This window comes from Salmo salar, chromosome 25 (genome assembly GCF_965601325.2).
Source record: "Salmo salar chromosome 25, fSalSal1, whole genome shotgun sequence".
Lineage (NCBI taxonomy): Eukaryota > Metazoa > Chordata > Actinopteri > Salmoniformes > Salmonidae > Salmo > Salmo salar.
In genome coordinates, this window is record NC_138315.1 from 40,471,377 (window position 1) to 40,488,825 (window position 17,449).

The 17,449-nt window shown below is 43.8% G+C and overlaps 1 protein-coding gene across 1 annotated transcript in view; it reads left to right on the forward strand.

Moving 5' to 3' along the window:
• Window positions 1–17,449, forward strand: part of LOC106586781 (alpha-1,3-mannosyl-glycoprotein 4-beta-N-acetylglucosaminyltransferase A) — a 71,983-nt gene that overhangs the window by 14,205 nt on the left and 40,329 nt on the right. Inside the window, exon 3 of the mRNA XM_014174400.3 lies at window positions 14,976–15,143. Coding sequence (XP_014029875.1) covers window positions 14,976–15,143 — 168 coding nt within the window. The remainder of the gene's footprint in view (window positions 1–14,975; window positions 15,144–17,449) is intronic.

The following is a 17,449-nucleotide window of genomic DNA, read 5'->3' on the forward strand; positions in this document are numbered from 1 at the left end:
GCAACAATGTAATGAATTCAGGGCTTGTGAAGTTATACCTAGGCTGAACAGAAGACTTCCACAACCATAAGACCCACTAATCATTTAATTATTTATCTAAATAGATTAACCTGCTTTTTTTATTTGCAATGATCTGGCTTTCAAGTCTATGAAAATGACCTTTGTTACATATTTATCTAGAACCTGCATAATGCACATTCACTAATAATAGCTAATGTCTTGTAGCAGGCGTTTGGCTATAAAAAATGAACACAGGTCTCAACAGTCTCTCAAGCCCTCGTGCTAGTGATTAGCCAGCTAATCTTTATATTTCAAGTTTAGCCAACTTCGCTCTATTTGCTAACAAGGTTGAACGGTTGAGTTGTTATGAACACACCCTTCTGTTTGTCTCCAACTGTTTGAAAAGCATGTTAGCCTGTCCACTTGGTTCAGATGTTGAAATCAAGTGGCCTACCTTGTTTCTCAGAATGAGAACGAGTTGCCAATTCCTTATAATTATGTTTTATGCTTATTGCACATTTCTAAAACGCAGACTAGACAGCTAGTATAACAGTCTTTGGTTAAAATGCTGCTAGTGGTATGCCAATGCCGTGCGCGACAAACTGAGCATTTTCCAGAATCAATGTTAATTTATGCTCTCGTTTTAGTAGTCTGCTTTGCAGTCATTTTAGGAGTTGAGACATAAAAGGGTATTGTTAGACAAGTTAATTTCTCCTCTATTTCAGTAAAATAATGTCAATGTGTTTTGGTGTCCATATCACCGATTCTGTTGGACCGAAGCTCAAATGCAAATAGCGAGTTGAAACCGGATCTAAGCTTGTCGCCTGCCTTCCTGCCTTTGGGACAACGACTCCCATTATTTGGGCGGAGACGTGCATCTCGTTATTATACAAAGATCTCTGGTGTAAATGGGAAGGTGCACAGAGGAGTGAAGGAGACGAGAACAAAAATACAACATGAGAACAAGCAGACATAAACGCTCATGAAAACCAAAAATAACAAAACCATGATTCTTCCGATACAGGCATATGGAATATGGCGCAATTATAACTTTATTTTTATTTTTATGAATTCGATATATCGCCCAGCCCTAGTAGCATCCACATTCATGTTGAAATGTTTCTAAATGTATTCTATTCCTATTTACAATAAAAGTGACTCCAAAGTAACATTATTTACCATTCATTTCTATTGGGCACAAAATAATCTGAAACACAACCTAAACAAACGGCAAATGCATCCAACAAGTTTGGAGTCACACGCTTTATGTAATCATTGCGTGCTAGGAATATGGGACCAAATACTAAACTTTTACATACTCTAATATGCATTTAAGTGAATTTGTCCCAGTACTTTTGGTCCCCTAAAATGAGGGGGATGTAAACGCTTCACCCGATATGGATGAAAATACCCTCAAATTTTAAGCTGACAGTCTGCACTTTAACGTCAGTCATTTATATCGTTTCAAATCCCAAGTGCTGGAGTACAGAGTCAAAGAAAACTCACTGTCCCAATAGTTACAGAAGGCACTGATATTGAACTTAGCTCAATAAAATATCAATATTTTTCCCATTTCAGAGCAAGTGTGCATTTGAAGTGGCACGTTGAGCGTAAAAGTGATCATTTGAAACAGGTCCTATATGCTAGATTTAGAGTTATTTGGCAGCTTTAGTTGTGAATGATACAAACCTTAGAATGTCTTAGAAATCAAGACATATATGGGCTGCATGATGCGACTAAAGGATATTGATGATTTGAGAAAGTCACAAATAAAGCTGGCTCTCTCTTCCTTGCCTCAGGCTCCACCCGCTGTTCTCTCAAGTGCTCATATTTTCACTCAGCAGATTATTGTCAATTTAATCTGGTCTTTACTAATATGTACAATTTGTTTTGATTTATAATGGCCCATTATCACAGGGGCAGGAAGAGGAACAGGGGCAGGAAGAGGAACAGGGGCAGGGGCAGGAACAGGGGCAGGAACGGGGGCAGGAACAGGAACAGGGACAGGAACGGGGGCAGGAAGAGGAACAGGGGCAGGAACAGGGGCAGGAACAGGGGCAGGAACAGGGGCAGGGGCAGGAACAGGGGCAGGAGCAGGGGCAGGGGCAGGAGCAGGAACAGGGGCAGGAGCAGGAGCAGGGGCAGGAACAGGAACAGGGACAGGAACAGGGGCAGGAACAGGGGCAGGAGCAGGAACAGGGGCAGGAGCAGGAACAGGGGCAGGAACAGGGGCAGGGACAAAAAGACATGTCATCCATATGCACTCTAATAGTGAATGGAGGCCACTTTCCTGCTGGTTCGTTCTCAATCATGCTGGGTAGGCTACTCTGGTTATTTCACTCCACGCATCAACCACTGTTTGAGGAGCATGTAGCCTCTTGCTGCGTAACAGGTGATATCCCACCCAAACTCTGTATGCCATGGGCTCTCCAACTCTGTTCCTGCAGCTACCCAGTGAAACCAAGGGAAATCTGTTCAGGAACATCAATAGTAACATGTTTTCACAACAAAACAATGTCATTAAACTGTTGACAACCCCTCTTTGTGCGCTCGAGAAAGGAATGAAGGAGCGAGAGGAGATTGAAACGCACGACAGCCTATTAATTATGAAAATATAAAAAATGTCCTATTACTAGGCCATTCAAAATCAAATACAAATGTACTATAATTGTAGGCTAACTGTAAACCGTCTTGCATAATCAGTGAAGCAACATCATCGCCTAGGCCTATACGTTCTCTCCCAGACTCTTGTATAAAGAGTTTGGAGCATGGCATAAGGTAACCAGTCCATCCAGTATGCGTAATAATACAGTCCAGACTCAGAGGCCATTACTAAAATGTGTTTAATTTTGGAGTATAGGCTAGACCAGGTATTCCCAAACTGGCCTACGGGGGGACGCGCAATGCCGTCGGGGGTACGCCGAATAAAAAAGTGATTCACTTATATATATATATATACACACACACACACTTTTATTCTTCACATTTTCAAACAGTCCATTTATATTTTCCAACGGGGCTATACATTTAGGGGAGTTTTTTTCCTCACCTGAGTAGCCTCGTTTCACTGCCAAAAATAAAATTAAACCATCTAGTGTTCAGTGAAATAAAAACACAATGTCAAATACAGGTAGCCTAGTCAAATAATTAACATCCAATCACATTAACCGTTACTCTCTCGCAGGAATTCCACCCCGTATGTAGCTGCTGCTCATTCCGTTTGCTCGAAAATTGATAAATGGTTAAAAAAAAGTAAGGCCGGCATCCATAGAGACACATACCAGCTCTACTGGTAGTACTGCTACTACCTGTCGACGACACAAGTTGTTCTGCTTCCACAAGCACATCCAATGCTTAACATCAGTAATTCTACATGTGTTGTTAGCCCAGCTAGCATGGACACTGACAGTTGTGAATCTGATGCAGCCGAAGAGCTACTGCCCCTTTACCCGGGAAAGCACCAAACAAAAGACAGGGACGGTGGACCATCGAAGATGCACAAATATGATGAGAACTACATTGATTTGGGGTTTCACTTATATTGGGAGTAGTGCCTTTCCTCAGCCACAGTGTGTTATATGTGTAAAAGTACTATCTCACAACTCCATGAAACCTTCACTGTTGAGCAGACATTTAGATACAAAACATGCCAGTTTGGAATATAAGCCACAGGAGTTTGAGTGAGAATTAAGACGACTTTCAATTAGTAAGACGTGTATAAAAAGCAACAGATACCATTAATAAGAAGGGACTAGAAACATCTTATATGGTGAGCTACCGAGTGTCTAGGACATGCACGCACCATACTATTGTGGAGGACTTCTTCCTGCTGCTGCAGATATGACTGAGACAATGCTGGGGGATTGGGCCAAAAAAACTATACAGACAATCTCTTTATCAAACAACAGTTTCACAACACATCAGTGACATGGCAGGAGATGTTTTGAAACAATTATTGCTTCACATACAAGCCAGTGAATTCTATGTGTTACAGCTGGATGAGTCAACAGACGTGGCGGGCCTGGCACAGCTCCTGGTATATGTCTGTTACGTTTCTGGGGGGTCAATTAAGAAAGACATCCTCTTCTGCAAACCACTGGAAACCAGGACAACATGAGAGGATATTTTTTAAGTACTGGACAGCTTTGTGACATCAAATGGACTTTGGTGGTCAAGTTGTGTTTGGTATCTGTACTGATGGTGCAAAAGCCATGACAGGGAGACATAGTGGAGTGGTAAAGTGCATGCAAGCAGTTTCTCCCGACGCCACTTGGGTACACTGCAGCATCCACCGAGAGGCTCTTGCTGCCAAGGGAATGCCTGACAGCTTGAAATATGTTTTGGACACTACAGTGAAAATGGTTCACTTTGTTAAAGCAAGGCCCCTGAACTCGTGTATTCTCTGCACCATGCAATGATATGGGCAGCGACCATGTAACACTTTTACAGAAGTGCGCAGGTTATCAAGGGGCAAAGTATTGACACGTTTTTTTTTAATTGAGAGACGAGCTTAAAGTTATCTTTACTGACCATAATTTTCACTTGTCTGACCGCTTGCATGATGACGAGTTTCTGACATGACTGGCCTGTCTGGGTGACGTTTTTTCTCTCCTGAATGATATGAATCTAGGATTACAGAGACTCTCCGCAACTATATTCAATGTGCGGGACAAAATTGAGGCTGATTTAAAAAGTTGGAGCTCTTCTCTGTCTGCAATAACAAGGACACCACACAGGTCTTTCCATCATTGTATTATTTCTTTTTTGTATGCAAATGAACTCAAGCTTATGGACAATGTAAAATGTTATATAGCGAAGCACCTGAGTGAGTTGGGTAGGCAGGTACTTTCCTGAAACGAATGACACAAACAACTGGATTCGTTATCCCTTTCATGCCCTGCCTCCAGTCCACTTACCGATATCTGAACAAGAGACCTTTATCGAAAATGCAACAAGCGGTTCTGTGAAAATGGAATTTAATCAGAAGCCACTGCCAGATTTCTGGATTGGGCTGCGCTCAGAGTATCCTGCCTTGGCAAATTGCGCTGTTAAGACACTGATACCCTTTGCAACCTAGTACCTATCTGAGAGTGTATTCTCGGCCCTCACTAGCATGAAAACAACTAAATACAGGCACAGACTGTGTGTGGAAAATGATTTAAGACTGAGACTCTCTCCAATACAACACAACATTGCAGAGTTATGTGCATCCTTTCAAGCACACCCTTCTCATTAACCTGTGGTGAGTTATTCACAATTTTCAATGAACAAATAAGGTTTTATATGTAAGATGGTTTAATAAAGAGCAAAATGTATTGATTATTATTTGTGCCCTGGTCCTATAAGAGCTCTTTGTCACTTCCCACGAGTCGGGTTGTGACAAAAACTCACAATCATTCTTATGTTTATTAAACATATCGTATAGTGTGTGTGTGTGTGTGTGTGTGTGGCAGGCTTACAATGATGGCAAAAAACAACATTTGAGAGTGCGCTGACCCTGGTGCTAGAGGGGGTATGCAGCTGGAGATTGAATGTTTGAAGGGGTACGGGACTGTAAAAAGTTTGGGAACCACTGGGCTAGGCCAATCATGTACCAAAGACATCTTAAATCAGTTTTGTTTTAGGTTTTTCTGCTGTGTGTAATATGAGGTAGGCGATGTATTGTATAACGGCACAATAATTATTTGAAGGAAAATTTGTTACATTTTGGGCTTGGTCTTGTGTATAGGTTCATGCATTTTAATATGCGTATGGTGTTTTGAGTGAATCACCTTAGAAAGAGCAGCCCATTTTGTTGTGTTAGACTTTGAAACAACATCCACAATGACCATGTTTTCCACTCAACCTTTTGTTGAACTTCTTTCTTGAAATTAATCATCACAGTGAGGCGGAAAAATATTTAAAAAATTAGACTTAAAAAAAAATAGATATATTTGAAGCACGGTACTGTTTTGATAATAAATGTTTGATTTTGATTTTTAATTGCATTTGTATTACTGTCAGAGTGGTTAGAGGGACGATAGAGCCCTGAGTACCAGACCATTAGCGACCTGACGGTCATTAGCGTGTTCGGAGTGCATAAAATGAGATTACAGTGACTGCTGGTGTGGCAGTAATACAGTCACTACAACAGCCCTAGCCATGCCTCATAGGGTGGTGTCATTTCCTCTATCATTCTCATGGTTGTGACTGGGTCATGCTCATCTGTTGAAGCATAAGTCCATTGGTCTGTGTAGCCTGTGTTTGTGGATGGAGAAAAGGGGTTTTGGAAGGGCATTCGGAAAGTATTCAGACCCCTTGACTTTTTCCACATTTTGTTACGTTACAGCCTTATTCTAAAATGGATTAAAAAAATAAAAAATCCCCCCCTCAATCTACAGACAATACCCCATAATGACAAACAGGTTTTTAGAAAATGTTTCAAATGTATTAAATATAGAAATAGCTTATTTACATAAGTATTCAGACCCTTTGCTATGAGAGTCGAAATTGAGCTGAGGTGCATGATTGGAGACTGGCGCAGGAATACGTAATAGGGGGTAGTGAACGGAATGAGCAGCAGCACCGGGGGAATGCGTGACAACCTGTGGTAAATTCTATTGATTGGACATGATTTGGAAAGGCACACGCGTGTCTACATAAGGTCCCACAGTTGACAGTGCATGTCAGAGCAAAAATCAAGCCATGAGGTCGGAGGAATTTGTACATAGAGCTCCGAGACAGGTGTCATGATGTGACTTTCATTAATCTGATGACTTATGTATCGAATCAACTAACTATGTTTAATTGTTACTCTATTAAATTAATCATGTAACAATTAACTATTAGGATTTGGGACACCACGGAATACGTTTAACGAGTTACCATCTCCTGAATTAAACTCTAGATGATATAAGATATCTATTGATAACAGTCATTTATTTATCATTACTGATATCTATTGATAAGTCATTTATTTATCATTACTGATATCTATTGATAAGTCATTTATTTATCATTACTGCATATCAGTCTCAATTCTGAATGTCGCATACTCCTTGCATCTGCACAAAGCCCAGCTTTACTGATCATTCTGTACCACACGTTGATTTAATTGTTTATTTACTAACTAAATGATAACACAGGATACACACACGGTAAAGGTTATTGATTAGAAACTTAATACGGTCGCTAGAGGACTAACAACAAAATGACTGCTTGTTTATCAAAAGAGGGAGGAGTAGAGAGGAGAAAGAAAGAGAGACACGGAGGAAAGTACAGAGAGATCATTGAAGAAAAACTGCTCCAGAACGCTCAGGACCTCAGGGGCGAAGGTTCACCTTCCAACAGGACACACAGCCAATGTTATGCAGTAGTGGCTTCAGGACAAGTCTCTGAATGTCCTTGAGTGGCCCAGCCGGAGCCTGGACTTGAACATGATTGAACAACTCTGGAGAGACCTGAAAATCGCTGTGCAGCGACGTGCCCCATCCAACCTGACAGAGCTTGAGAGGATCTGCAGAGAAGAATGGGAGAATCTCCCCAAATACAGGTGTGCCAGACTTATAGCGTCATACCCAAGCAGACGCTAGACTTTAATCGCTGCCAAAGGTGATTCAACAAAGTACTGAGTAAAGGGTCTGAATACTTACGTAAATGTAATATTTCAGTTTTTTATTTTTAATACATTTGCAAAAAATAAATGTTTTTGCTTTGTCATTATGGGGTATTGTGTGTAGATTGAGGGGGAAAACAATTAAAAACATTTTTAGAATAAGGCTGTAACATAACAAAATGTAGAAAAAGCAAAGGGGTTTGAATACTTTCTAAATGCACTGCAGATAGAGTAAGGACAGGGACAGAGAGAGCAGGATGAGGAGAAGGAGCAGGGACAGACAGGGATGCTGAGGAGGAGGTGTGTGTGTGTGTGTGTGCCAGCCTTGAAAGGGCAGTGGGGTTTGGCATGATGACATGAGAGAACATTACACCAACTAGGGCTGGGCACACCAAACATGAAGATGTTTCCCGTTATAAATCAGACCTTTGGTAAAATGGTGGGGGCGTGAACGATCATTATAACTCCGCAATAACGTCCTTATTTGCTGTATACTTTGGAAGTACTGAAATTAGGCAAAGACCGTATCGAAAGGAAATAGCAAGTTCACCTTGATCAAATGTCTTTTTGAGGTGTTGGCAGAATGTTTTCTTTTCCAGTATCTGACCATTTATGAAAGACAAACACAATTGCAAATCATTGTGGACCTGGAAACAGATCGTTTGAATGCAATAATGTTTTGCATTCAATTTTTCCAGTGAGACATTGTCTACTCTGTACTGTAGTTTACTTCTTTCAGTGGTGCCCTACACACTACAATGCAACAGATCAACTGTCTGTTCACCTGTTAAATTCTACTCTGTTATAAACCGCACCCCCTGTCGTCTGCATAGAGCTAAAAGTAGACATTCTAGTAACTTAATAGGTCCAGCTAAATCAGAGATGCGCATGTTCATTTGTTATATGGCTACTTAGGGAATATGAACTGATCATGGCCAGAAAAGGTGAGTCATTTATTCTGCAATGGTTATGGTATATAGATGATGTTTATATATGAAATATTGTCTACTTGAGAAATTTGAAATTACATAGTTTACAAAAAGTGAACCATCTGTTCTACTATTAAACTGCACTTCGGATCGGATCACACAGAACAAAATAGGCTGCTTGAAACAGCTTATCTATTTACTCCTGCAAAGTGGCTCCAATCAAATGAGAGATGGGAGGAATGGTAGCCTATCCTAACATGTAGGCCTATAGGCTATTTCACAAGTAGAAAACCATCACAGTCAGAAAAGGTGAGGAATTTATTCTCCAATGGTGATGGAAATAACATGGATAAGAGTAAACATGCCTATTTTTTTTTTTAAATTAAAATATAAATTAGATTCTTGCTCTTCTCACTAACAGCAAATGAGTGCATCTTGTTATATTTAGCTACCTGTTCTTTTGTTATGAATAAGAGGGACATATTCCTGCACAAGGCTACTACTAGTCTACTGTTACTTTCTTGCTATGCAAGACTTCAGCCACTAGAAACTGATCCTCGTGGTCTAAAGTTTGGGGAGGATAAGCACATTCTCATGTCAAGTTCAGTTTTCATAAATGCCAATTTCTGCATGAAAACAAAGGTACAGTTGAAGTCGGAAGTTTACATACACCTTAGCCAAATACATTCACGCTTTTTCACTATTCCTGACATTTAATCCAAGTAAAAATTCTCCTATCTTAGGTCAATTAGGATCACCACTTTATTTTAAGAATGTGAAATGTCAGAATAATAGTAGAGAGAAGGATTTATTTCAGCTTTTATTTCTTTCATCACATTCCCAGTGGGTCAGAAGTTTACATACACTCAATTAGTATTTGGTAGCATCTGCCTTTAAATTGTTTAACTTGGGTCAAACGTTTTGGGTAGACTTCCACAAGCTTCCCACAATAAGTTGTGTGAATTTTGGCCCATTCCTCCTGACAGAGCTGGTGTAACTGAGTCAGGTTTGTAGGCCTCCTTGCTCGCACAAGCTTTTTCAGTTCTGCCCACAAATGTTGTATGGGATTGAGGTCAGGGCTTTGTGATGGCCACTCCAATACCTTGACTTTGTTGTTCTTAAACCATTTTGCCACAACTTTGGAAATATGCTTGGGGTCATTGTCCATTTGGAAGACCCATTTGCGACCAAGCTTTAACTTCCTGACTGATGTCTTGAGATGTTGCTTCAATATATCCACATAATTTTGCTCTCTCATGATGCCATCTATTTTGTGAAGTGCACCAGTCCCTCCTGCAGCAAAGCTCCCCCACAACTTGATGCTGCCACCACCGTCCTTCACGGTTGGATTGGTGTTCTTCGGCTTGTAAGCCTCCCCCTTTTTCCTCCAAACATAACAATGGTCATTATGGCCAAACAGTTCTATTTTTGTTTCATCAGACAAGAGGACATTTCTCCAAAAAGTACGATATTTGTCGCCATGTGTAGTTGCAAACCATATTCTGGCTTTTTTATGGCGGTTTTGGAGCAGTGGCTTCTTCCTTGCTGAGCGGCCTTTCAGGTTATGTTGATATAGGACTCGTTTTACTGTGGATATAGATACTTTTGTACCTGTTTCCTCCAGCATCTTCACAAGGTCCTTTGCTGTTGTTCTGGGATTGATTTGCACTTTTCGCACCAAAGTACGTTCATCTCCAGGAGACAGAACGCGTCTCCTTCCTGAGCGGTATGATGGCTGCATGGTCCCATGGTGTTTATACTTGCGTACTATTGTTTGTACAGATGAATGTGGTACTCTCAGACGTTTGTAAAATGCTCCCAAGGATCAACCAGACTTGTGGAGGCCTACAATTTTTTTTCTGAGGTCTTGGCTGATTTTCTTTTGATTTTCCCATGATGTCATCAAAGAGGCACTGAGTTTGAAGGTAGGCCTTGAAATACATCCACAGGTATACATCATTTTCTGGAATTTTCCAAGCTGTTTAAATGCACAGTCAACTTAGTGTATGTAAACTTCTGACCCACTGGAATTGTGATACAGTGAATTATAAGTGAAATAATCTGTCTGTAAACAATTGTTGGAAAAATGACTTGTCATTCACAAAGTAGATGTCCTATCCGACTTGCCAAAACTATAGTTTGTTAACAAGAAATTTGTGGAGTGGTTGAAAAACGAGTTCTAATGACTCCAACCTAAGTGTATGTAAACTTCCAAATTCAACTATGTTTTGGGGCATATTTTGTTTGTTCGCACAGTTAATAAATGAGACCCCTGGGGATTAGTGGCTTTGAGACAATTTGATGTGACTGCTCTTCTCTGTTCTGTTCTGCCAATCATTCTATCCTCTCTCTTTATTTCTCTCTCCACACATGCTCTCAGCATCACACACACATTCTCCATTTTCACTCTAATTGGGTATGACACAGCAAACAAACCTCTAATGAATGTCTTGATTTATTTTGATTGTGCCCGTCTTAACATGTTGTATGGGAATTGTTCCAGTCCCCTACCCCTATACAGGGTATTGCCTTTTGCAGAGATGCCTGGTTCTCCAGAGGACGCTAAAAGAAAGAGGGAGGATGGAGAGGGCGAGAGAGAAGGGGGTAGAGGGTAAAAGAGAACATTTCAGTAGGAAGTTAACTCAGCCACCCACATCCACATAAATATTGCAACACATACACACTAATACTGTCCCTTATTAACAGTCATGATCACACGGTCAGCTGCATGAATCGGTGACTGAGTGTTAGTGTGGGAGGGGATATTGTGGGTTGAGTATGGGTGTGAGACTGGATATTGTGGGTTGAGTATGGGTGTGAGACTGGATATTGTGGGTTGAGTATGGGTGTGAGACTGGATATTGTGGGTTGAGTATGGGTGTGAGACTGGATATCGTGGGTTGAGTATGGGTGTGAGACTGGATATTGTGGGTTGAGTTTGGGTGTGAGACTGGATATTGTGGGTTGAATATGGGTGTGAGACTGGATATTGTGGGTTGAGTATGGGTGTGAGACTGGATATTGTGAGACTGGATATCGTGGGTTGAGTATGGGTGTGAAACTGGATATTGTGGGCTGAGTTTGGGTGTGAGACTGGATATTGTGGGTTGAATATGGGTGTGAGACTGGATATTGTGGGTTGAGTATGGGTGTGAGACTGGATATTGTGGGTTGAGTATGGGTGTGAGACTGGATATTGTGGGCTGAGCATTGGTGTGAGACTGGATATTGTGGGTTGAGTATGGGTGTGAGACTGGATATTGTGAGACTGGATATCGTGGGTTGAGTATGGGTGTGAGACTGGATATTGTGGGCTGAGTATGGGTGTGAGACTGGATATCGTGGGTTGAGTATGGGTGTGAGACTGGATATTGTGGGCTGAGTATGGGTGTGAGACTGGATATCGTGGGCTGAGTATGGGTGTGAGACTGGATATTGTGGGCTGAGTATGGGTGTGAGACTGGATATCGTGGGTTGAGTTTGGGTGTGAGACTGGATATTGTGGGTTGAATATGGGTGTGAGACTGGATATTGTGGGTTGAGTATGGGTGTGAGACTGGATATTGTGGGTTGAGTATGGGTGTGAGACTGGATATTGTGGGCTGAGCATTGGTGTGAGACTGGATATTGTGGGTTGAGTATGGGTGTGAGACTGGATATTGTGAGACTGGATATCGTGGGTTGAGTATGGGTGTGAGACTGGATATTGTGGGCTGAGTATGGGTGTGAGACTGGATATCGTGGGTTGAGTATGGGTGTGAGACTGGATATTGTGGGCTGAGTATGGGTGTGAGACTGGATATCGTGGGCTGAGTATGGGTGTGAGACTGGATATTGTGGGCTGAGTATGGGTGTGAGACTGGATATCGTGGGTTGAGTTTGGGTGTGAGACTGGATATTGTGGGTTGAATATGGGTGTGAGACTGGATATTGTGGGTTGAGTATAGGTGTGAGACTGGATATCGTGGGTTGAGTATGGGTGTGAAACTGGATATTGTGGGCTGAGTTTGGGTGTGAGACTGGATATTGTGGGTTGAATATGGGTGTGAGACTGGATATTGTGGGTTGAGTATGGGTGTGAGACTGGATATTGTGGGTTGAGTATGGGTGTGAGACTGGATATTGTGGGCTGAGTATGGGTGTGAGACTGGATATTGTGGGTTGAGTATGGGTGTGAGACTGGATATTGTGAGACTGGATATTGTGGGTTGAGTATGGGTGTGAGACTGGATATTGTGGGTTGAGTATGGGTGTGAGACTGGATATTGTGGGTTGAATATGGGTGTGAGACTGGATATTGTGGGTTGAGTATGGGTGTGAGACTGGATATCGTGGGTTGAGTATGGGTGTGAGACTGGATATCGTGGGTTGAGTATGGGTGTGAAACGACACACACAGCATGCAAGCGAACAATGTCATTAGTCGGTGTGTTGTGCTGCAATGTTATTATTGTGTGACTCTATTCTGGTGGAAAGAGCGTTGGGTTAAGTGGGATGCTGGTGGAAAGAGCATTGGGTCAAGTGGGATGCTGGTGGAAAGAGCGTTGGGTCAAGTGGGATGCTGGTGGAAAGAGCGTTGGGTCAAGTGGGATGCTGGTGGAAAGAGCGCTGGGTCAAGTGGGATGCTGGTGGAAAGAGCGCTGGGTCAAGTGGGATGCTGGTGGAAAGAGCGCTGGGTCAAGTGGGATGCTGGTGGAAAGAGCGCTGGGTTAAGTGGGATGCTGGTGGAAAGAGCGCTGGGTTAAGTGGGATGCTGGTGGAAAGAGCGTTGGGTTAAGTGGGATGCTGGTGGAAAGAGCGTTGGGTTAAGTGGGATGCTGGTGGAAAGAGCGTTGGGTCAAGTGGGATGCTGGTGGAAAGAGCGTTGGGTCAAGTGGGATGCTGGTGGAAAGAGCGTTGGGTCAAGTGGGATGCTGGTGGAAAGAGCGTTGGGTCAAGTGGGATGCTGGTGGAAAGAGCGTTGGGTCAAGTGGGATGCTGGTGGAAAGAGCGTTGGGTCAAGTGGGATGCTGGTGGAAAGAGCGTTGGGTCAAGTGGGATGCTGGTGGAAAGAGCGTTGGGTCAAGTGGGATGCTGGTGGAAAGAGCGTTGGGTCAAGTGGGATGCTGGTGGAAAGAGCGTTGGGTCAAGTGGGATGCTGGTGGAAAGAGCGCTGGGTCAAGTGGGATGCTGGTGGAAAGAGCGCTGGGTCAAGTGGGATGCTGGTGGAAAGAGCGCTGGGTCAAGTGGGATGCTGGTGGAAAGAGCGCTGGGTCAAGTGGGATGCTGGTGGAAAGAGCGCTGGGTCAAGTGGGATGCTGGTGGAAAGAGCGTTGGGTCTAAGTGGGATGCTGGTGGAAAGAGCGTTGGGTCAAGTGGGATGCTGGTGGAAAGAGCGTTGGGTCAAGTGGGATGCTGGTGGAAAGAGCGTTGGGTCAAGTGGGATGCTGGTGGAAAGAGCGTTGGGTTAAGTGGGATGCTGGTGGAAAGAGCGTTGGGTCAAGTGGGATGCTGGTGGAAAGAGCATTGGGTTAAGTGGGATGCTGGTGGAAAGAGCGTTGGGTCAAGTGGGATGCTGGTGGAAAGAATAATAAGCAAGTGTGTGTGTGTGTGTGTGTGTAAGGACAGTTTGAGGCTTGTCAGTGACCCTGTCCTGCCCCATCCCACCCTCATCACTACCTACCATGAATAAATCAACCACCTTTACATGAATCACACTGACAATTATGACAGGATGGCACTGGAGAGAAGGGGGATGTAGAGAGTATTAGAGGAAGGGTCGAGGAAGGGAGGAGTGTACGGGAAATACAGTGAGGAGAAGAGGTAAAGGAGGGGGGACGGAATGGGGGAGGGGTGTGTAGAGGGAGGAAGGAATGAGAGGATGAGTGACCGGAGGAAGAGGAAAGAGACAGGTAGGGTGTAAGAGATGACAAGGAGGTAGAGGAAACAGGCGATAAGGGGACTAGAAAAGACAGAAGAAGAGAGGGAGTGGTTGTAACTGCACTGAGGATGACAATTCTTCTATTGACCCAAGGTTCCTCTCCACCCCTCCCCCACCTGCTCTAGTCCTGGGGAGAGAGGGAGAGAGCTCTTTGTTTGTTTGTTGTAAACATGTTATCCTCAAGGGGGAAGTGGTTTAGGAGCAGAGTCATCCATAACAACAGACACTTTTAACAACTCAATAGCTATGTGTGTTTTCAATCTAGAAAATGGAGTATGCCTGCCTGAAGCAGAGCCAGATTGGGTCTCAGAGCGATCTTTTGTCACAGGGTTTATTGCTTGTATTGGTTGTTGTTTTAAGCACTGCTAAGGGAGAAGCGTACTGCCCGCTCACAGAACAGTTTGGAAGGTTCTAAGAGCACTTCATATTCTATTTTGTATTAGAAGGTGTTACATGACTATTAGCCTACACTGGGACACAGTGTTGGACTAATGAGCAGAAGATCTAACCCCCCTCTCTCTCCATCCCTATAGAGAGGTTGGTAGCGTACCAGAGGGAGTTCCATGCCCTGAAAGAGCGCCTCCGTGTGGCTGAGCACCGGACCCTACAACGATCCTCAGAGCTCAACAACATCCTGGAGCAATTCAGACGGGCCATTGCAGAGACCAACAGCAGCAAGAATGCTCTCACCAACTTCTCAGGTCACACACACACACACACACACACACACACACACACACACACACACACACACACACACACACAGAGAGACAAATCCATCCATCCATGATGGATCTACACACGCCCGACACACATCCATCCAGGATGGATCTACACACACCCAGGATGGATCTACACACACCCGACACACACCCAGGATGGATCTACACACACCCAGGATGGATCTACACACACCCGACACACACCCATCCAGGATGGATCTACACACGCCCAACACACATCCATCCAGGATGGATCTACACACACCCAGGATGGATCTACACACACCCGACACACACCCAGGATGGATCTACACACACCCAGGATGGATCTACACACACCCGACACACACCCATCCAGGATGGATCTACACACGCCCAACACACATCCATCCAGGATGGATCTACACACACCCAGGATGGATCTACACACACCCAGGATGGATCTACACACACCCGACACACACCCATCCAGGATGGATCTACACACGCCCAACACACATCCATCCAGGATGGATCTACACACACCCGACACACACCCAGGATGGATCTACACACACCCGACACACACCCAGGATGGATCTACACACACCCAGGATGGATCGACACACACCCGACACACACCCATCCAGGATGGATCTACACACGCCCGACACACACACCCATCCAGGATGGATCTACACACAGCCGACACACACCCATCCATCCAGGATGGATCTACACACGCCCGACACACACCCATCCATCCAGGATGGATCTACACACGCCCGACACACATCCATCCAGGATGGATCTACACACGCCCGACACACACCCATCCAGGATGGATCTACACACGCCCGACACACACCCATCCAGGATGGATCTACACACGCCCGACACACACCCATCCAGGATGGATCTACACACGCCCGACACACACCCATCCAGGATGGATCTATACACGCCCGACACACACCCAGGATGGATCTACACACGCCCGACACACACCCAGGATGGATCTACACACGCCCGACACACACCCAGGATGGATCTACACACGCCCGACACACATCCATCCAGGATGGATCTACACACACCCAGGATGGATCTACACACGCCCAACACACATCCAGGATGGATCTACACACGCCCGACACACATCCATCCAGGATGGATCTACACACACCCAGGATGGATCTACACACGCCCAACACACATCCAGGATGGATCTACATTTACTAGCCTCTCAGGTTACCGATCACAATATACACACACATAAAGACCCATTCAAGCTGAATCCCCCCTTTGGGAACTCTGCCATTAATGTAGAAGAGATAATAGACTGGATCATTCAGTTCTCCTCCTATCTAATAGTGCCTTCCCCCTTAGTCTTACTGCTGCTCTCAGGCTTCAGACCATCTCCATCCTAACCAGGCCTTTAGTCATGCTAGACTTGAATTAACATCATGCTCTACTCCTCCCCTCCACCCGGGACTTTGCTCTGAATGGAATTGTTCTACTCGTTCTGCTTCTATGATTCCGTTTTTTCTCAAACATTCTGCAAATTCTATAATGACTGATTCTCAACCGGAGGTGATTACGACAACAAATGACTCCAAAGAGAAGACGTGGATATACATGTATGAATTAAATTCTGTATCTCCACATGGTTTAAACGAAGAACTAGATTTCACCTCATTCCTATAGGCCACATTTTACACTGTTAAACAAGAAGACTGTCCATAGCAGATTTTGCAAATCGTTTGAGTCGGTCCCACATATTTATGAACAACTGAGGCTGATACCCTTTGTAGTAAGCTATCTCATGTAATGATATAATGTATCCAAGTGAGCAGACACCTACAGTACCAGTCAAAAGTTTGGACACCTACTCATGAGGTAGTCACCTGGAATGAATTTCAATGTACAGGTATACTTTGTCAATTTGTGGAATTTATTTCCTCCTTAATGCGTTTGAGCCAGTCAGTTGTGTTGTGACAAGGTAGGGGTGGTATACAGAAGATAGCCCTATTTGGTAAAATACCAAGTCCATATTATGGCAAGAATAGCTCAAATAAGCCAAGATAAATGACACTCCATCATTACTTTAAGACATGAAGGTCAGTCAATCCTGAACATTTCAAGACCTTTGAAAGTTTCTTCAAGTGCAGTCACAAAAACCATCAAGTGCTATGATGAAACTGGCTCTCATGAGCACCGCCACAGGAAAGGGAGACCCAGAGTACCTCTGCTGCAGACGATAAGTTCATTAGAGTTACGAGCCTCAGAAATTGCAGCCCAAATAA